This window comes from Cajanus cajan, chromosome 1 (genome assembly GCF_000230855.2).
Source record: "Cajanus cajan strain Asha chromosome 1, NIPB_CcT2T_4, whole genome shotgun sequence".
Lineage (NCBI taxonomy): Eukaryota > Viridiplantae > Streptophyta > Magnoliopsida > Fabales > Fabaceae > Cajanus > Cajanus cajan.
The window spans coordinates 83,425,904-83,447,076 of record NC_138517.1 but is presented as its reverse complement, the minus strand read 5'-3'; the positions used below and the strand labels follow the sequence as shown (position 1 = coordinate 83,447,076).

General features: G+C 32.6%; 3 protein-coding genes and 1 long non-coding RNA gene across 5 annotated transcripts; 1 reads left to right on the top strand and 3 right to left on the bottom strand.

Annotated features, from left to right (window-relative positions):
- Positions 1–1,827: 1,827 nt before the first annotated feature.
- LOC109791306 (F-box/kelch-repeat protein At3g23880) lies at positions 1,828–3,237 on the bottom strand. Its single transcript, XM_020350593.3, has one exon. It carries the CDS (start codon positions 3,205–3,207, stop codon positions 2,017–2,019), a length of 1,191 nt encoding a protein of 396 aa, XP_020206182.1. The 5' UTR covers positions 3,208–3,237; the 3' UTR covers positions 1,828–2,016.
- A 4,815-nt stretch (positions 3,238–8,052) lies between these two features.
- On the bottom strand, positions 8,053–12,482 carry ABCI12 (cobalt ion transmembrane transporter). Of its 2 annotated transcripts, XM_020354835.2 has the most exons (7): positions 11,954–12,480; positions 10,853–10,969; positions 10,217–10,453; positions 9,902–10,066; positions 9,042–9,117; positions 8,707–8,771; positions 8,053–8,273 (listed from the first exon to the last, which is right to left on the bottom strand). In XM_020354835.2, the coding sequence occupies exons 1-7, from the start codon at positions 12,257–12,259 to the stop codon at positions 8,121–8,123; spliced, it is 1,119 nt and encodes a 372-aa protein (XP_020210424.2). In that variant the 5' UTR covers positions 12,260–12,480; the 3' UTR covers positions 8,053–8,120. The 2 variants fall into 2 exon arrangements, with proteins under 2 accessions (XP_020210424.2, XP_082921297.1); XM_083065171.1 differs by lacking the exon at positions 10,853–10,969 and having other exon boundaries at positions 11,954–12,482.
- A 3,302-nt stretch (positions 12,483–15,784) lies between these two features.
- LOC145952577 (uncharacterized) lies at positions 15,785–19,207 on the bottom strand. The gene is made up of 2 exons (XR_014430017.1): positions 16,453–19,207; positions 15,785–16,119 (listed from the first exon to the last, which is right to left on the bottom strand). It is a non-coding gene; the product is annotated as an uncharacterized LOC145952577 (long non-coding RNA).
- A 153-nt stretch (positions 19,208–19,360) lies between these two features.
- On the top strand, positions 19,361–20,301 carry NDHT (Chaperone DnaJ-domain superfamily protein). The gene is made up of 2 exons (XM_020352913.3): positions 19,361–19,724; positions 19,802–20,301. The coding sequence occupies exons 1-2, from the start codon at positions 19,411–19,413 to the stop codon at positions 20,226–20,228; spliced, it is 741 nt and encodes a 246-aa protein (XP_020208502.1). The 5' UTR covers positions 19,361–19,410; the 3' UTR covers positions 20,229–20,301.
- Positions 20,302–21,173: the final 872 nt, after the last annotated feature.

Genomic DNA, 21,173 nt, shown 5'->3' with positions numbered 1-21,173 from the left:
ATTATATATATTCAAATATAATATTTATTTATAAATATAATTTATTATAAATTTTAATTATATATAATAAATATCTGTCCTATTAAAATGCACATATTAAAATATTATTTATAATTAAGTTATACTTTTGTTTTTTTATTTATAGAAATATAACTTTCTTACCTATGTTCCTGAGACTATAAATGAAGTAAAAAAAAATACTACTCTTTTAAATATGAATAATATTAAGAAATACTTTTTTTGACTTATAACAAGCATATATTCTGGAAAATGAATATTTAAATCTTGAAACAATTATTCCTTAAGTATGTATTTGGATGGCATATTTGAGAGTTCTAAAGAATTTAAGATTTTAAGAATTTCAATTACTATTTTTTATTTGAATAAAGTGATCAAATTCTTTCATTTTTCAAAATTGTGTTTGAATAAAATAATCAAATTTATTTGTTTCAATAATTTCTTATTTTGATAAAATAATCGAATTTCTCCATTTCTAAAAATTTGTATATAAATAAAACAATTAAATTTCCTTCATTTATGAAATCTTTTATTTACATATAAAAAATTAAATTTATTTATTTATTTATTTTCAATTTTTTTTTTTTATAATTACTCTATTTTAAAGATAATTTATTTTAATATGCCTGTCAACAGAAAAGTTAAACTTCTAATTACAGTCTCAAACGCGGAAAAAAAAAATATAATGTAAACTTTTCATTATCAATCAATAATATTCCCACTCTCTAAACTTCCACAGTCACATTGCTTAAATAAGGTATTAGTGATGATAAAACAAATTAGTGATGTTAATAACTAGTATTTTAGTATGTATAAATATTTATTATATATAATTAAAATTTATAATAAATTATATATATATATATATATATAACAAATTCCATTCTCATCAAAATATAATCAATTAGAGGTTTAAAGCAAACAATTAGAGGAGAATATAATATCCTACACAAAACTGATATCTAAAAAATGAACAGCAAAGGGGATCGAAGTTTGTAATATAGAACTGAGCCAACAAGACCAAAAAAATTAGAATTTTGGTGCGTGCTTCATCCTTAAAAAAAATCGGCCGATCAACCATTTCAAACATCTTTATACAATCCATAATCAACAATATTTTTCTTTAACCAAAAAATGAACTCATCAGAATATCACAATGTTAAACATCTCTGTGCAGGCCGTTTCAATTCTAACCGCATGATGTTTTACAATTTATACCTCATCAATATACAGAGGCCTGAGGATTATAACATGCACAGTGCACTGTATCAAGAAGAGTCATAAATTAGCAATCTCTACAGAACTGCTATTAAAATCTCTCGCTCTCTACCTTACGAATTATGGAGTTAATGTCAAACAAGCTGTTATTTGACTCACTCAGTGCATATTCTTCTCCAAATGTCAATAATGTTGTAGAGAATGCAAATACACAAATAGTCTAAATTCTTGTGGTAGATATTTCCCCAAGGTAAAAAGCAATTACCTGTACCATTCAATAAACTGAAAACATCTATATGTTTCAAATAATCCAAAAGCCAACAAAATAAGCTGTCAAGAAGTTATTACATACTTGATACTTATAAAAAAAATATTACGAACTTCATTAACAGACACATGCATAGTCATTTGTTTAGTACATAATATACTGTGTAAAATTTGAAGCAAAAACACCGTGAATGTGTTACATACTAGTGACTTGGCATAACAGCTCCTAATTCTAATCGTATAGAAATAAGCCACTAACCATCTAATGCAATGCATGACCGTGAACCATATATAATACAAAATAAACTATAATACTCAAATAACTGAAACTAACATAGAACTTTATACAGCTCCAGATTGCATCGATTATTTATAACAACGATCCTTGAGGTCACCAGTGATTAGAACAACAAAACATTCCTAACAAATGAAAACATATAAGGAGCTGTTGGTGGATTCAACAGCCTCCACATGCACTAGTTACATAGCATAGCATCTACGTACATCATGATATCAAGAACAAGGTGATATCAAACTCTCAATGTAGACCTCCGAGGCCACACACTCATTGATGTCCTGAATCTGGAGGGTCTCATAAGTGCTATCTCTTGTATTGTAAACAACTATCTTTGACCCAAACTCCAACAGTAATTGATCATCCTCGGAAAGACCAAGTGCTTTGACACAAGGAAACGAGCCAGGAGTTTCCAAGCAAGGGAAACTGAACAACTTGGTCCAAGACTCTCTATTTCCATAATCCTGCATAAGCCAAACATCCAACAAGTTGTAACCATGAGCAACAACGCATAAACAATCCCTTAACACTCCCAAAGTCAAGTCAAGCACAGCCACATCTCCATAATCAGGCTGCAAAACCTCTTGAAAAGACTCCTTTTGCAAATCAAGAGAAACAATAACCGAAGAATATGAACTTTTAGAAGCCAACCAGTTAACCGAACCACTCACAAACTTGCCCGATTCATCTAGAGGAACCACAGAAGGAAAACCCCGAATCTCTCTCCACGAATCAGTACCCAAAGTGAGAACCTTCACTTCAGATTTGTAACCATTGGAACCACCATTACCGTCACATTCATAAGAAAAAACCGCGACCACCTTGTAACTACCAGAGAAACCATCATACCCGAACCCGTATATCGTATAACTACCCTCGCGCCGTTGATTTTTCAACGGCGGCAACCTCTTGGATTTCCCAATGCAAGGGTTCCACAAAAGAACGCGACTTTGATTAACGGCGAAGCAGAGAACGCCGTCGCAGGAACCAACGATCAAATCAAAACATTTTCGGTTGTTGGAAGGGTACCTGAGCTCGGTGGCGCCAATGGGAGCAGCGTCGAACACGCCGTGGAGAGGGTAGGATCGGAGGACGAACTCGCGCGTGGGGCTCGCGAAGCTTAAGGCGAGGCGCGTGGACTTTGGCGAGTCGCGAAGGTGATTCTTGGCGAATAGGGGATCGGAAATTAGGGTTTTCCAGGACTTGCATGTGCATTGGAGCGGTAAGAGGAGCTTCGCGGGGACCCACTGGAGGATCTCCGCGATGAGCTCGAAAGGGAGGATGGGCGAGGGCGGCGCGTGAGGGTCAGAGGCGGAAGCATGCGGTGATAGGGTTCCGGTGAATCGCTGCCTCTTGATGGGGGTGGTTTTGGAGGAAGCAGCGTCGTCATTGCCGTTACCTGAAGCCATTTCTAATGATGCTTGCTATTCCAGTGTTTCTGGAACTTATATAAGAAAGAGACCAAAAATAAAATAAATAAATAAATAAATGTGTATAAATGAACATCTTCCAGCAGCATCTCAGCCTTTCATTTATTAATTTACATTAATTATCATTATACATTAATTAAAGAAGAGAGAATGCAATGAATGATTATAATTTTTTTTTTGGGGGTGGGGTGGGGAGTCCCTGGGCAAGTATGGTTAAATCTCATTTTTAATCTATGTAATTTTTTTTCTTCTTAAATATATTTTTAGTCCATTAAATTTAAAATTATTATTTTTAGTTCCTGTAATTTTTAAAAATCTTATTTTAATCTCTTAAGTCATCAATAATATATTTGAAAGTGACTAATTAAGACAATTATGCAATATCAACCGGATGTAATGTGATATTTTTACTAGTAGAGATACTAACATATAGATTTTATAGAGACTAAAAACAATAATTTTATATTTGAGAGACCAAAAATAGATTTATCTTAAATTTAAGAGACTAAAAACATATTTAAGTCTTTTTTATTTTTAAGTTATTAATATTTACTTTAAATTAGTATTTTATTACGTCCTTTCACATGTTAAATATTTACTAAAATTTATAATAATTACATATATGAATAAATATTGAGGAATATTCAAATGACAATAATATAATTTTTACTAATTATTACTCTGTTTAATAACTTTTAATTAAAAATAAATTTTGTTGATTCAACCGCTAAATTATAATGTAAGCACATGTTGATCATGTTAGGCATGAATGTGTTGAATGATTATAAGTAACATGTTGTATGTTGTGTGATGATTGATGAATGTGAGAAATATATTGTTGTGTAATATTGTGTTGTGGTATGCATGAGACATATTATTGTGTTGAATTATGTTAGTGAGATGCATGGTGTATGATGTTGAAATGTATTGTAAACTAAAAAACTAGAGGATAAATGTTATTTTTAAAATTTGAAATCTCATTATGTGGTTATGTTTATGGTGTTATAAGAGCTTAATTGTTGAAAACTCTTATTGAGTATTGTTATTTCTTGAAGTGGAGTGTTGAGTCTCCTTTAAACCTTTAATTGATATTGTATAAGTGTTAAGTTGAGTCATACTGGTTTAGAAATGACCAACTAAGTAAAGTATAAAGTTGAGGGATAACATCTTTAACTGATTACTAGAAAGATGCATAATATATGGAGGATAGTTGGTAGGTTAGTTCCATGTACGTTTAGTTGATGCATATTAATATCGTGGTAGACTCATACCCAAGTTATTTTATTCTTGACATGGATATTATATTTTTTTTAGTTTAAGTGACAAAATTTGAGAAATCATGTTATGTTGTAGATTGATATCCAAACTTGTTGATCTAGCTAGTCAAAAGGATTGGGTTATTAAGTTAGTTCAATAGGATTAAGTCACTTAAATTACTCACCTATGTCATAAGAGATCTTTTAGTTGAAATGTGTGATGACACATTGTGTTGTTGTGTTGCCATGTTGCAGTGTTGTTTAAGTTGATACATTGCTCGATTGTGTTGTGTTGAAAGTTGTTGTGTTATTTTTATATTGTGTTGAGAAGCTACGTTGCTCTTATACTATGTTGATATGTTGAAAAGATGATAAGTTAACATGTTTAGTTGAAATGATTATGTTGATATATTGATTGACGATTGTTGAGTTAATCTTAGACTATTGTTGTGTTGTAGATGAAGTTGTTAATATAGTTAGTATCTTACTTTTATATTATAGATCTTGTTTTGTTATTTACGAGTTTACTCTTGCATTTTCTTTATTGTTGGACTGCTTTAATTATATTATTATGGAAGCATCGTAGGATTAGACTGGAAGGCAAGCTGAAATTCATGATGCCATGTTGGACAAGATGACAATGTTTTGTTACATTGTGTATGATGCAACTTGTAAATAATAGTCCCATTGATGAACCTTTATGTGTTTAGTTTATTATGTTCTATACATATATATTGTTGCATGTATATCTAGCAACTGTTGCATGTCAATTCTAGGTAATTATATTTATGTTTTTCATTATTTAGTTGTTAACCTGTAAGGTGTAGTAACTTGTCCAGTTGAAATAGCGTGTAACATAACACATGTAACAATTGAATAGTGTCTAGTGTGTGGAGCAACAAGTTATGGGGACAAAGTGTCGAGATATACATTAATTCAACAATAATTTAATTAATGAGCCCTCAGGTCAACCTTGACTCATAACCAAGTTGATGATGTCATCTACATAATGTATTATCTAATAAGATGATTGGATCAAGTTCAATTTCTAATTTAATTGGTCAAATATTTCTCAAGAACATGTTGAACCCACATATCTAAATAATGATGTCTCATGTACGTTTTTTTGTTTTTAAAGTTACAACTTTTTTATATATAATATACATATATTTTTAAATTTTGTTCAATAGATTGAATTTTCAATACTAAAAATGATACTTAGTCCAAAAAATAATGGATTTGGTTAGGTTGAATTGGATTTACCTAAACACTTTAGAACCTGAACCAAACTATTTAGATTGGATTGAATACAATGTAACACCCTAGTTTTTAGAAAATAAAATAAAAATAACAAAATTAATTAAGTAAATAATTTTTTTTAATTGTAGTAATTTTAATTGGGTTTTTACTGGTTAATGGTTAAAAAAAAAAAAGAATAAAACGACTTGTGAAACAAAAGATTCTAAGCTTTTGTGCTTTTTGGTCTCCTTCAATCCAATAGCCTTTGATGAATGAAGAGAGAGCGTAATAGGTTTGACCTAATACTCTTATTTTCTATTTGCCTCCTCAAACTCTCTCTTGCTATTAGAATCACGTGTGGAGGAGCTCGAATATCAAGGAAAAGAATATCACCTAATTGCACCCTTGCCTTCCGTACGGACATTCTTCAAATAAAGAAGAGTATGTTGCTTTGCTCATGAAAGTAGAATAATTATGGGTTGTAGAGTTATCTTGTATGATTTTCAATGGGTTCTAATAGTATGAAAATGTTATTGATTTGCTTTGTGAATGATCAGATAAATTATATTATTTATTCTCGACTTGATCATGTTATGGATTGAATGTTTAGGATTTTTGAGGTTATTTCAATTGATTTCAACACGTGGTTATTGATAAGACAATTATATACTTATGTGCCTTGCAACACATGAATTTGTGCCTTTTGTGGAATTTTTAGGGAAAGAAAAACACCCCACTTTTGTGGAGAATTTCAGAAAGAGAAAAAAAAAATTATTGTAGTCCATTAAAAATTAAATAACATGTTCATCCTTGCTTTTTTGGATATAATACAAATATGTTAAAATGTTTTTTTTAATATGGTTTCATACATTAATATTTTATAATTTCTATAGTTTAAAAAAAATATGTTTAGTCTCTACATTTATATTTTTTAATCCATTTTAATCTCTATAATTTAATATAATTTTTTAATTTTTATATTTATAATTTTTTATTTTTATTTTTATCGTTATTTTTTTTAATGTCTCTTTTATATTGACATAATAGAAATATTAATTCAACTATATTAATATATTAATATAAAAAAGACAACATCACAAAAAATTAACGATTGAGACTAAATTTTTTTAAAAAATTGTATAAAAACTTAAAAAAATCTATCTTAAACTATAAAGACTAAAAGAGATAAAAAAAATAAGTAGAAAAATTTTAAAAAAATCTATTTTAAATTATAGAGACTAAAAAATAAAATAAGTAAAATTACGTAAAGTAAAAAATTATTTTAACCATAAGTATATAATTATATTACGAAGAATCATGTCTTTATAATATGTAATCAAGTTTATTTTTTTTTTTCTACTCCTTTATTAAAGTATCCGCATCTCAACACAAAAGTTACTAAATTTATTTTAAAAATTAAAACCAATTAATCATTTTTGAGCTACTGCTACAATTAACCATGACAACAAACCTCCAATTGATTATGTTTTTAATAATTGTCATAGTTAATCGTGGCAACTGTATTTAAGAGGAATTCATATTGGATTGCTTTTGATTTGGTTCCACTACGTAAAACATAAATAAATAGATTTGAGAGACTGTGAGCAAAAGAAGAAATCATGTAAGATTATTTGAGTAAAAATGAGAGAATTGAGAGATTTAATTGTGTAATAAAATTGTCATATACATGTTGGTATATAAAATTATAGTAGAAAAAAAATAAGCCTTTAAATTTTTAACATTAAAATAGCTTAATAAGCAAGCACACGTCCAAGGTTTCCGCGACATGCAAGATTTTGAGCAAAAAATGAGAGAACTGAGAGATTTAGTGTAAATTTTTTAGATGTTTATATACATGATGTATAAAATTATAATAGTAAAAAAATAAACGTTTAAATTTTCAACATTAAAATAAGGACTAAATAAGAAAGCACCGCTCCAAGGTTTCCCCAATGCACATGCTCTTACTTTCCTAATTTCCTTAATCAAACATCTTAAAAATTTATTCATTTTCTACTCATTTGTTCTCCTCTTCTACTTCTTTTTACTTCTTAAAATCTTTTATAACCCAAACAGCGGGTAAGAGGGATTCTAGGCGAAATGTAGCTCCAAAGACCACAATATGATGCTAAATAGCTCAATACATTTGACGGTTCAGAAGCCATCCAAAATTTCCTCAATTCATCTTTCGATCTCTTCCATTGAAACATATCGTCCCCTTCATATCATCTTAAGAAAAGTGCAAAATTTGCGGAAATCCGTTTTTCCCTTGAACATTCAAGTGATTCTAATGATTTTTCTCATGCAAGTTGAAAGATGAGAAATTAAGTGAATGATGAAAATACCAACAAACATCACTACAGAATGCTCTTTTAGATGCAGGAGTGGCACATATTGTCAGACAAGGTAGTACTCAGAAAGAAGAGCAGCTCCTATGACAATTGTCAAGCACAACAAGCATATAAAATCTATCACCCCAAAAGATGATTCTGACAAGAAGTAAATTTTATGAGTTTCACCGTCCCCTTTAAAACCTCTGACTATCATAGCCTGCAGTATTTATGTTAAACTATCAGAAGACAACCTTCAAATTTCTTACGATGACTAAAATGATAACAGCAGATTAGTGTTGACAAATCTGTTCATAAGAGGTCCAGGGAAATTTAGATAGTATTGCATAAGGCTAACTTAATAAAAAGTACGTATTTCTTTTAACTTGGCATCCTTAATGAAATCAACATATAGTTCAAACTATGAAATAAACACAAGGACACATTTCTATCTGTTTTAAATTTTCATATGTTGGAACTGAAAGTAATACTTTGTCGAAACATGAATCTGTAAAACCTTCAAAATGGTTAAAGAACTTAAAACGAAATCATCTGGTTTTTCAACAGTTCTACAACCGGTTGCAAATACATAAGAGTAAAAGAACTTCAAAAAAAGCTTTGACAAAGCAGAAGACTGTAAATTTAAGACAAACCTGAGAAATTTGCTCTGCATGGCTGAAAATATTCTTGAAGATGCGCCGGAAGTAGTTAAAGAAAACTGCAAAATCATACAAGGAAAAAAAGAAAAGAATCATGACAATGAAGCAATATCTTCAAGTACAAGCTTTAAGTCTTTTGTAAATCCATTAGACATAAACCTGCATTACAATTGAAAACAGCTTGTCCTTTTCAGAACTAAGTTTCCGACACAAACTACCTACCAGTACCAAGTAATATCCTGATTAAACTGCATGCTAAAACGTGTTTTTTTTGGAATTCTTTGTCATTTAGATAGAGGTGCACATATCTGTTAGCGATATATATTTACCATCAATAGTCTCCATAACAGTCAGCTGCTTCCAATTTACCCTACGAGATACAATCCCCAAAGCAATGTTCCGGACCTGCAACAAAACAACATTAAATAATGGATTTTAATGAGTACAGTAACGGAAAATGAATAGGATAAGCTGTGGTTGACTACTGTTGATGGAATGTCCAATTTTACTTCCAATAGTCAGAGAAGTTTTATTGATTCACATGTTTACTACTATCATCTAGTTACGCATTGCACTTGTCTAATATCTAGCTAACCTTCCCACCATATTATTTTAAATTGCTACTATCCAGCCTTTCTGAAAGACAGTTACTGCCTTTGCTAAATCTAATCAAATAATCAGTAATAACTGAAAACATTATTAAACAAGACATTATCTCATTCGGGTTAAGATGTACTTCAAAATTGTAGAAATCAGGAAGAAATCATTCACAGAACAGTTTACTTTCCCATAATATCCATAAATTTAATCTCTTTGTGCTTCTCAAGTTCTTCAATGAAGAGCATCCAATTCACGAATAAAGCCAGTAATGCTTCTGTTTTCTAGTTCATTACCATTCATATAAAAAGAGACATCCAAAACCCTGATTTCTTGCAATATGACAGAGTGGTGGTTAGACAGATTTAAACATGTTACTCAAGCTAAAACAACAAAATAGACTTCTTCAGTGATCAGCCATATCTATCAGAAGAACAACCCCATCCTCATGTGCCTGTGTGTGATCGTTTTAGTAATCATGAAAGGTACATATCTTTAAAAAAATTAAATCAAGCTGTGTATTAATTAAATTCAGGTCAGAGCTACGTTTATCAAACTCATATTTGTATGCAAAACCCCTTACTCTCCTTACCTCATCAAAAACAAGACTGATAAACCTCAACGACAGTAAAAGTGTAAGCACAATTTCTGATACAGAAACGCCTATGTATTTCAGAGGGAGCATAAACCATCGCAATGCAAATGCTAGTTGTTCAGGGGTTGTAGTTGTGAGGCAGAGACTTGCACTTTGAAATACCTTCCAATTCAATACAGACCAAATTCTTAGAAGTCAGAATCATAAAAAAAAATACTGTCGTTTTTGGAAGCATACAAGTTATGGTTCTACTAAATGTCTACGAACACTAGTAGATGAAAAGAAAAGGCAGAAATGCAGAGAGCAACTTACTGTAAAAGTCAAACATGCAACAGTGCTTGCTACAGATAGGCCTTTCCTGGTAAAGGTTAATGGACCTAACTTCGTGATTACATATGCATAACCTGTTAAAGATACAGGAAGATTAGGAAGCCCCATCATTGCAGGTGGTGGTGTTCTCAACTGAACAAGCGCTGGCACACCATCTGCACCCAGCCCTAATGTTATGAATAATAATCCAGATAGCAAATAAACTCTTCCCAATTGATCCTACAAATGAAATTATCAGGAAATTTCCCAAATTAACACATCACTTCAAGATAAAAATAACTGAATAAATAAGCATTAATGGATAAGGTAAACATTTATGATAAGGTTCAAGCTAGCTCAAATCATAAATAAGCATAAGAATTAGAAATGCCATGTTCTGAATTGTGAAAAGAGGGGAGAGGAAAAAGAAGTTAACATGATGATTAACAAGTGAATGAAACACAATGCAAAATTAAGTGACAGGTTAAACACACTTGGACTATTAAACCCCAACAAGCCCCTTAAATTAATGATCAACAACCAAATATATTTAAGCAATGTGAGCAATCCATCCATATATGAATATGTATATGTTCCCACTTCTTGTGCTAGATAAGTCAAGGATTAACAATTTTTTACCATCCAAGCATTTCTTGGTAGAATCCAAATTGAAAGCAAAGTCAGGTGTATCACTAATCCAAATCGCATAATTATGTGTGACCTCGCTGGTAGAACAACCAGAGCTAAAAGCCATACCTGTAAAATCAGACTGATTGATCACAAAACATCACACACATAAACCAAGCAGCCAAAAAGAATAATCAAACAATCCAACTAGACAAATGAATCCACCAACAATTGCTGCAATATCCATCCACAATTTATATTTGACAAGAACTCTGAAATTAAGCACCATGAATGAAAGAAATCAAAGCAAACATGTAGCTAAAACAACTCCACTACCAGGAAAATGATCACAGCAGTCCAATTCCTAAGCCAATCAAGAAATAAATGATGGTTTAGAATTGCAAAACAAACAAACTGGCTCGCCCGATTATTTATTCTTATGTTTAGATTACTGGTTCATTTTTGTATTTCCTTTATCAATGACTATCATAAAATATAACAGATAGCACAAACTACAATCAACAGTAGTCAACAAATCTTGGGTCTCTTGAACAAAATTAAACATTTGCAATATGTGAAATAACGGGGATGGATTCTCCCATGTCGAATTTTCACTTGAATTTTCTTCAGTGAAAATTTCCTCCATCAAAAACTTCATACCTTCTTTCGGTATTATTTAAATTTGTTCTCTTTTGTTCACATGAGAGGATCCAAATACATGGAACAACACTCTCAGTTGACCTTCTCAGCTCACACATTGTAATCTTCAAAATGATGATGATAAGAACCATCACAAGTTAGTTTTTTTTTTTTTTTTTTTTTTTTTTTTTTAAATTCCTGATTCCTATTGGATAGAGAAATGAGTATGGCACACTAGTATCATATACACTTTTTTGAACACTCCCCTTCTTATTGATTGAAATGTATTGGAAATCACAATAACACTAATCCCTAAATCACAAAAAAGTGTGGGTCTCACATTCTTATAGAAAAATACAGCAAAGTGCAAAGCTAAAACCAAAGCACTCCAGTCCACAGTCCAACGACAGCATAACACCTAACTATAAAAATTCTGCGCAGAGCATAGATAAAAGCAGAAATGAATCGACTGACCAATTTGACTCGAGGATCGATGGAGTGAAGAAACGTGGTGGGGGACGCAACAAACTGGCCAATGGGACTAGCAGTGGCACCCGCGATCAACCTGAAAACATTATCGGCGGCAAAAGACCCTGCGGGGATCCACCGGGACCAATTCGCTGCTTCACCCTTTGAAGCTCTCACTCTCACTCTCACTCTGATTCCGAGCCTCGCGTTTCTCGCCAAAAGGGTTTGGTTCGGCGTGAGGACTGCGAAAGGGCGTTTTGGGAAAAGCGCGGAACTTGGCGGTGGAAGAGCGACGGCATGGATACAATTCATGGGTGGGTTGAGTGAGAGGCAATTCGGTTCAGAATTGCCTCTCAGTAACTGTAACTATACTCCAATCTCTGTGGAGTTGACTGTAATCATATTAGAATCAGAATGGTGGACAAATTGATAACAATGGATAGTAGTGCTATTGCTACTATTGGTTCATCGCTACTATCACATAACCCTGCAATGAAAACCAAGATTGGACGCTCTGATTCTTCAGATTTTCATCAAACCACTATTTCACTTTTTTAAGGTACACATATTAATTAACTAAGATTTTTAATAACTAGTTCTAACATTTATAATCCACCCCCTAAATATTTATTACATGTCATTAAACTTTATTTTATATATAACAATTATTTTTTATTTATGATAAATAATTTATATTATGATATATTAATAATTTATTTAAAATATTAAAATTTTAAATTTTAAATAAATATAATAAATTCAAATTCAAATTAGATAATGTGTTAAAATTATACCTAAAAACTCTCTCATCAAAGAAAAATATTTAAAAATACTCTTCTAAAACTTTCTAAAAATATTATCACACCAAATAGTGGTTAATTATGATATATATAGAGATAGTGTTAATATTAATAGATTTGCTTTTATTCTTAAATATTAATAACAAAAATACGTAATATAAATTTTTATTATCATAAAAGATGAAAACTATAAATTTCAATCATGTAAATACGCATAAATAATTCCACAAAAACAAACTACACGTAAATAATAAAAATTAAAAATTAGTAAATGATCATTTAACTACTTAAAAAAAATATATGCACTTATCTTTCATATTGGATAGCTGAAAATATGATTTAATAATTTATATTTAGTATTTTTATTTCTTAGAATAACTTCACAAGAGTTATCATTAATGTTTTCCCTTAATAACACTAAATAATATATATTTCTATAACTCATTTAAATAAATCTATTTTATTTAATAAAACAATTACGAAATTTTAAATTAAAAAAGAATGCAATGCAACGGCTATATTTAGCTTCTCCTTTGAACAATTATAACATTATTTTACTCATAAGTCAACATTGTGTTAAATACTTTACATTAACACTTCATTTTAATTATATAGATTATGGTATCACAACGACATATTATCAAATTTAGCACAATCCCCTTCTCAATAGGTGATGACAAGTTTTGTAGAAGAAAAAATCTTGGATCAAACTCACTATCTCAATAGAAAAATATTTGTGTTATATAGCAAATGAAGATTTTTCATTCAATGCAATTTTGCAGTATTGTAACAAGTCCCACATCGGGGAGGTCTCCTCACCAAGGAGTCCTTATAAGGCGGGAGGTTCTCCAACCTCTTGGGCCGGCTTTTGAGGGATGGTTCCCCTCCTTAGCCTTATGCTCGTTACAATGGTGCTTTCATTGAGAGCCAGCCAAATCGAGAAGGCTACCCACGGAGGGTTCTGACCATCGGAGGGTTCTGACCGGCAAGAAGGCCGAGTGAAGTGCCGGTGAGTGAAGTACCGTGGAGTGCAGCCATCGAGGACGCTGGCTTTCGAAGGGGGTGGTAATGTAACAAGTCCCACATCGGGGAGGTCTCCTCACCAAGGAGTCCTTATAAGGCGGGAGGTTCTCCAACCTCTTGGGCCGGCTTTTGAGGGATGGTTCCCCTCCTTAGCCTTATGCTCGTTACAAGTATTGTGTTCATTTCTATCCTAAGGTTTTCTCTTATCTTTCATTGATCTTTTATATATTATGGTGGTTTGGTAAAACATTTTTCTCAAGGAATCTAGCATACCTTGTTAATATTGATTGTTCATAAGTGAATTTAGTTCCATTTCCACCCTAAAAGAAATTGTAAAGTGAAAATTTGAATGCTGCAATTTTGAGCTATATAAATAAGCTTAGATATTTCTCTTGACAAAAAATGAAAGCTCAATTATTTATAGGAAAAGAAAAATCAAGGGGACATTGAATAATTAAGCATCAATGAAAACCAATAACCGGAGATGGCAACCTCTTTAGTCCAAACATGATCATAAATATAGGTAATCTAAAAGGAAAGTGAAAGAGCTCTCCAGCTCCTCACAAACTACTGCTTCCATCCATAAATGGATTTAGACCTTTAATACTAACTTTTGAGCTACAAGAGCTTCAGCCTCCAGAGTTGGCTCCCACAATAGTGTAGTTTTCGCAAGTAATGATGTCACAACATATGGATCCATGTTTGAAGTTGGACGCCTATCTTCCAAGTAACATATGATCTAGAGGATTGAAAAGGTTAATAATGAATATGGTAATGCTCGAGAATTTTAGATATTGGTATTAATTTGGTAGTATTTTTTTTTTATATAGACCACATGTATCCTCAAAAGAAGATAATCCTGTTTGAGTCAAGATTAAAATTATTGTTGATGACTTACCTTTGTGGTTCTTGTCTATGTCTCTTCCCACACGGATTGAGCAACCACGATTAGCCACTCCCTGCAAAGTTCAATTTTATTAGTATGTTTTATACTAAAGGAAAAACTTCATTCTTACTACCTTGTCTTTAATAAAAAGACAGAACTTAGATATAAGGTAATGTTAATACTATTATCCAATCATAATTAAAGTTTCATCTCAGTTTATGTAAGTGTATACTATCGATGTCTACATTAAATATAAATGTATATTATTAAGATAAAACTCTATTTTTAATTAGGGAACAACATCAATAATACCTATGATACTCTACTTACATTTTTTATCATAAACAAAAATTGGTATTGGCAATTTTGAAACCAAACCCAAGAATATGTGTTAATGTTGGTTGTCTCATGCTTTCCTATCAACCCTCTCTCATTTCCTATCAACCCTCTCTCATTTCCTTCTCCATATGTAGTGATGTAATCCTAGTATCGAAGGAATATATTCAAGATTGTCTTTATTTAAAAGCAGAAAATATATATCATAAATGTATATTTGATTACCTCGAGTTACTAGCATTCCTTTTAATTGTAAAACAACAGAAATACTATTTTAATCATTTTTATCATACATCTTAGAAGCAACATAATTTTTATAATTATTAATAAAAAATCAATTAAACAAAAATAAATAAATAAAAATGAAACAATATCTAATATATGCTTCCTTCAGATTTTTTGGCATAAAAAATTCAATATTATTAGTTTAGTGGTGTAATATTCTAATTTTGATCTCTAAAAAATTTTATTTTTAGTACTTGAAATTTTAAATATTTTGGTTTTAATCCATACTATAAATAACATGCCAAAACATTTACCCTTCAAAGACTAGGTGTAGGCAAATCATTAGAACCAATGTCTATACCATAGATCAAAACTTAAATAGAATAAAATTGAAAGAAAAAAGAATCTAAATAGAGTGAAAAGTATAGGAAATAAAACCTAAACCTATGAAATTATAGGACCGAAAACTACACTTTTATTGTAGGAACTAATCTACACAAACTATAGAGAACAAAATGTACTTAAATTAAATAAATAAATAAATAAATAAAATCTATAGCCCGACGATTGATATTAATATTGACAATGACTATTGTATAAGAATCAACGAGTCAAAATTGTACAGAAAGATATGTTTAAATTATTCATGCCAAAACAATGACCCATCATAACCTCGGTACTTTTTTTTTCCCAGTTAATCATCTCGTCAGACAGACAAAGAATTTACAAGACATGGGAATGATCCCAATGTCAGCACCGACTTGGTCATACTCCTTTAGAGCTGCTTCCATTTCAGCAGCAACAGCAGCATCATTAACGATTTCATATGAACTTGTGCTTAAAGCACCTGCATAGTGTTGCTTCCTCTCGGGGTCATTTCGGAAAAGTTCCAAGGCTGGTCCCTGCATATGCACATTTACAAGAATAACACAAGACATCCTAGATGTTATTTTATCTGCTTTATTTCATATATATTTGTTTTACTTTATATATTTCTTGCATATTGGGTTACACAACTAGAACTTGACAATAGTCAGACCTTGGATACCACCGGTCCACAACACCAAGAAGATCCATCACAACTCTGTTTTTTGGAAGATTGGGAGGCGGGATTATATAAATTTATTTTCAATACCAAATAAAAAGGGAATTCTTAAAAGAACTTTCATGTGACTGTACAGTATACAATAACTTCACTACCCAGCAGGTAGTTGAAGTTAAGTAGAGGTCCGTACCTCTATTACATCGCTTTGTTTGACACAAGCAACGGTTAGCACTTCATACAACAAGTCAAGATTCAAAGTAGTGTAAGCATGATCGTTATTCACGTTAAAGTACTACCTCCACACCAACCGTTGGCCTTGTTTGTAGAGGTCATTGTAAGGTACCTACAAAATTAAGAGTATAAAATGAGAATCATCTGTAAACAAAACAAACAAAGGCATCAAATGCGAACAAAGAATGTGGGACTGTCTACAGTGGTAATATGCCTCCAAACGGATAACAGAATTCTCAAACAATGAAGAATAGTTAGTAGGAATGAATCGATACTTTTGTTTTCAGTTACTTTTGAATATAGTAGATCCAAGATATGCACTTAATAAACTTTTAAAGAAATTTCCTTCACGAATCATAATTTAAACCAACTATAACATGGTTATTGCTAACAACAACAACAAAAGCCTTACCCTACACCACTTGGGTAGGTGAGGTCTGCTACATGTATCACATAACATCATTCGACTAATATGGGTATTGCTAATTACAGAAAATTAACTAAGTTTAGAATTATATTTGGTCATAAAATAGTAACAGCTCTAATTCTCTACTTTACAGATCAGATTCAAATGCACTGAGGTTGGTTTGTTAATCAGCATAGTTCATCTCTTTCTAAAGCTTTAACAAATCACAACGTCCCAAGTAAACATACAAATGGGGTTAGTGGTGACCTAAAGTGCAAATGTTTGCCAATAGGAAAATGACCAAATGAGAGGTTCTGACCATTCAAGAAACTCGGGTCACTCAGGCATCTCGGCAGGCGGAAACGTGAGCATACTTTGGTCACTATGATTTTCATTACCAAAATTTCGAGCGGTTAAGTTAAATGCTCCAGTGCAGCATGTTTTCTTTCCAATATAAGATTTTGCACGTCTAATTAGGCTCGGAAGAAAATTAGACCATGATATAAAGATTTGGAGGAAGATTTCGGCTGTGGTATACAATAATAATCTTATACAGTCAAAGTTGACTTTCTATTTCTATTTCAATTCAGCACTTGGATGATATATGCACACGGAACTGTTCAAGTAAAAGATCATGGTGTGTTGTACAGCCAACTGTATCAAAGGTTGCATAAATCGTTCCCTACTATATAACTTTTGCCAAAACATTTAAACCACATCATCATAAAATAGAATTTAAACATTCAGGGAACAGTGTGACACCCTTTGGTATTTTTTTTTAGCTTCACTCCAAATTACTGATCTGTCCTCCCTTGCAAGTTGACATTGGTCCCCAGAGTAAAATTTTTACAATGCGAAAGAAAAAGTGGCCTCCAGGAACAACTGCTTACAACATTATGGGCTCAAGTGAACATGGGCCATATTGACAAGGTTTGGCTGGAAATTGTGGTGGATCCATCTCTCTCCTGCCACTGGAAATCATGACTATTGTTTTCTTGTCTGTACTCTGTGCTCAACAATCTTTGACTACACTTCAAGCTTAATATTAGATACTATTAGGCTTGAACTTAGAACAATGTACATTTACTTGTAACACAGTGCTTATTGATTGTGTATTTAATTATTCTTGTTAGGTTTAATGCCAATCAGTCTGCATCACGACAGTAGACACTGTTCAGTTTGATGGTTCTGATAGTTTCAAATACATAAAGCAACTAGTCAATGAGAAAATTGTATAATTCAATCTAAATATAACAAAACTTGTTAATTCAACGTGTATAAATAAGAAATTATTAATCTTTGAGGTGCTTCTTTTCAAAACAAAAACTGACTTGTAGGGTAACATTTCCAAACTGGAGCAAATCTAAGTTTTCTACTGTTAATGATCTTCTATCCAAATGAATAGAATCAAGAATTTCTAGATTTCATTTAAATTTCTAAAATATGAAAGTTTTAAAAGACGTGTGACTTCCAAAATGTCAAAAGCTGGAAATTGGACCGCCATAGACAGATGGAGGACAATAAAGTTGAGGAAAAACTGTCGTAGAATTAGGATGTGAAGGGGTCTAAAATGGCAGATAAAATCACCAAATTGGGCGAACATCCATGTACTCTCATAACCTTACAGAGTAAGCATCCTCAGATCGACCTGCATGGCATAATCCCTCAACTATTGCCATATAGGTAATAAGATCAGGACAAAGACCATTAGAACTCATCTCGCTCATCAACTTCTCCGCCACTTGAATGTCACCCTTCTTGCAACATAACCTTATAAACCACATTATACATCACAGTGTCAGCATGGAGGTTGAAACTGTATTGCATCTTCCTCAACACCCACAAAGCCACATCAGCAAGCTGAGCTTCTTTACACAGCTTCAACACCTCCCTAAACATGTTGACAGTGACTAAACATCCTTCAGCCTCATAAGAGCGAATGACATCACGAATAATGTGGGGAATGTGACGAACTCCAAGCAAGTTGCAAGCTTTCGTGTACATGTAAGCACTGTGCCTGTAGCCCGATTGAAATCCAGCCCAAAGGAAAAGCCTGAGACCCAATTGAGGTTGTTCTGGATGGCTCGAGTTGAGGACTTGGATGACACATTGAGAGTCGAGTTTTGGCTTAACCTTAGACAATGAATTCTCAAAACTGCCATTGCTTTGGTGGAGATGGGTGCAGAGGGTATCAACCGTGCCCGTTTGGTGGGTGGATAAAGGAAGGGTTTTGAGCGTGGGGAAAAGTGAGAAAAGCCGAAAATTTACAAAAAGTGTGACATTGAGTTAAAATGAAATGGATGAGGATTGAGGAAGGAGAAGACGGAGGCGGACTGCGTGATGAGGGTTGAGGAGTTGATGTCAATGATTTTGTGTGGAACAGAGAGAGAGAGAGAGAGAGAGGCAGTGTTGTGTTGAGGGGCTAAAGGGTATTTTTTTATATTATTAATAATGTTATTTTAGGTGAAAGTGGAAGAGAGAACGTAGACCACAAACGAAACGTGTTGTGATATGATCTGTTCTCCAATGGCTTCTACAGCAGCTCCACCCCAGCTTCTAATGTCCAATCTCATGTTTGGAAATCACACTTACCCACAAGCAAAGTTTTTGAGGACAGCATCCACTAATGGTTTACAAGTCCACGCCTCTCGCAGACCCCAGAGACCACCCCCTGGAGTTGACACCAGAATCCATTGGGACAATGAAGATGAAGGTTGGGTTGGAGATAAGGGTACCAAGCAGAAGCAGCAACAACAGACCGATAACAACATGTTGGCTGATGACTTTCCTGATTTGCTCACCACTTCTTTGGGTTCTCATTATGAGTCAGTCACTCTACTCTATAACTAACTTCACTTATTATCTCTTCTGCTAAATTCTCCTCACTCAATGCAAATACCAGATTCTTAGGAGTATCACCGGATGCGAATTTAGAAGAAATTAAAGTTGCTTATCGGAAGCTATCAAAGGAATATCATCCAGACACAACTTCCCTCCCTCTCAAAACCGCATCAGAAAAATTCATGAAATTAAGAGAGGTTTACAACGTTCTTAGCAACGAAGAGAGTCGAAAATTTTATGATTGGACCCTTCTTCAAGAGGCTGCAAGCCGCCACGCTGAGAAGATGAAAATGAAATTGGAGGATCCAAGGGAGCAAGAACTGAAGAATTGGGAATCTGTTCCAGACATGGTTGACCGCCTTGGTGGGAAGAATATGAAGCTTAGTGATCAGGCAGTTTCTGCCATCACTATTGATGTTTTTATCATTATTTTTTCCATATGTTGCATCATCTATGTTATTTTCTTTAAAGAACCATATTACTATTAGCTAGTTAACCAATTATAAAACTGTATATGTTATACGACAGAATCAAATGTAAGGCATTATATAATTAGATGAAGATGTGCAGGCCTCATACATATTTGTAAGGTATGTCCCATGGTAATTTTAATCATGCAGATCCACTGTGCTATTGTGAAGAGGGTCTTTTATGCGGTAGGGAATTCTTAGGGACCTTTTTGTTGGGCACTTCATGGACTTACAAAGGCTTGCAGATGCTTGCTAGCATTCTTTTCTCATAGCTAACTACTAACTTCACACTATTAATTACTTAGAAGACAAACTTAACTACTATAAAACATCACAACGGTATATTATCTAGTTCATTTGGTCTTAGGTACTTGAGACAAAGTTAGTCATATTAGGATGGTCAATAACCTCATGACACTATTTACCACTTATGAGTTAAGTTAATCACTATTAGACATTAAAATATATGCATGACATCATTACCACTTATTATTAATTTGCAAACCATTCTTTTGAAGTCATTTTTTTAATAGTTTTAGTAAGTAAAGTAAAAGTGTGAAACACAGACAAAAAAAATTGGAACCAAACAGACCCTTGGCTTTCTTGATTACGTTTGTTCCTTCATAGAGTCTAGCAGAGTTTGGTCTTTAGCTTTCATTATGGTGTTTTCCTGTAAATCCCATTTTATTTTTAGATTCAAATATGAATTCCATTAGAGATAAAATAGGGAAAGTACCACTGTAGGGTTATAATATATGCTTCAAGATGTGCAAATCAAGAGAAAAGGGAAATAATCCATAATGCAGCAACTATCGGGAAATTTAGGTCATTCAATCGTGTCTTTTGATCGAAATGGTCTGCTATGTCTCAAGAGAGCTATTTTAGTATTTCATTTAATTTGTTGTCTTTTGGAAATATAATTGGTCCACGTGATTAAACAGTTTCTATATAGCATAATTAGAT

Bases quoted from the DNA above. Each gene is read 5' to 3' on its own strand.
- LOC109791306 (XM_020350593.3), bottom strand. From the start codon at position 3,207: ATGGCTTCAGGTAACGGCAATGACGACGCTGCTTCCTCCAAAACCACC.
- ABCI12 (XM_020354835.2), bottom strand. From the start codon at position 12,259: ATGAATTGTATCCATGCCGTCGCTCTTCCACCGCCAAGTTCCGCGCTT. The intron at 8,772-9,041 runs GTAAATATATAT...ATGATTTTGCAG, and splicing joins TGTTATGGAGACTATTGATG to TTTTCTTTAACTACTTCCGG. The intron at 8,274-8,706 runs GTTTGTCTTAAA...TAAATACTGCAG, and splicing joins ATGCAGAGCAAATTTCTCAG to GCTATGATAGTCAGAGGTTT.
- NDHT (XM_020352913.3), top strand. From the start codon at position 19,411: ATGATCTGTTCTCCAATGGCTTCTACAGCAGCTCCACCCCAGCTTCTA. The intron at 19,725-19,801 runs GTCAGTCACTCT...TGCAAATACCAG, and splicing joins TCTTTGGGTTCTCATTATGA to ATTCTTAGGAGTATCACCGG.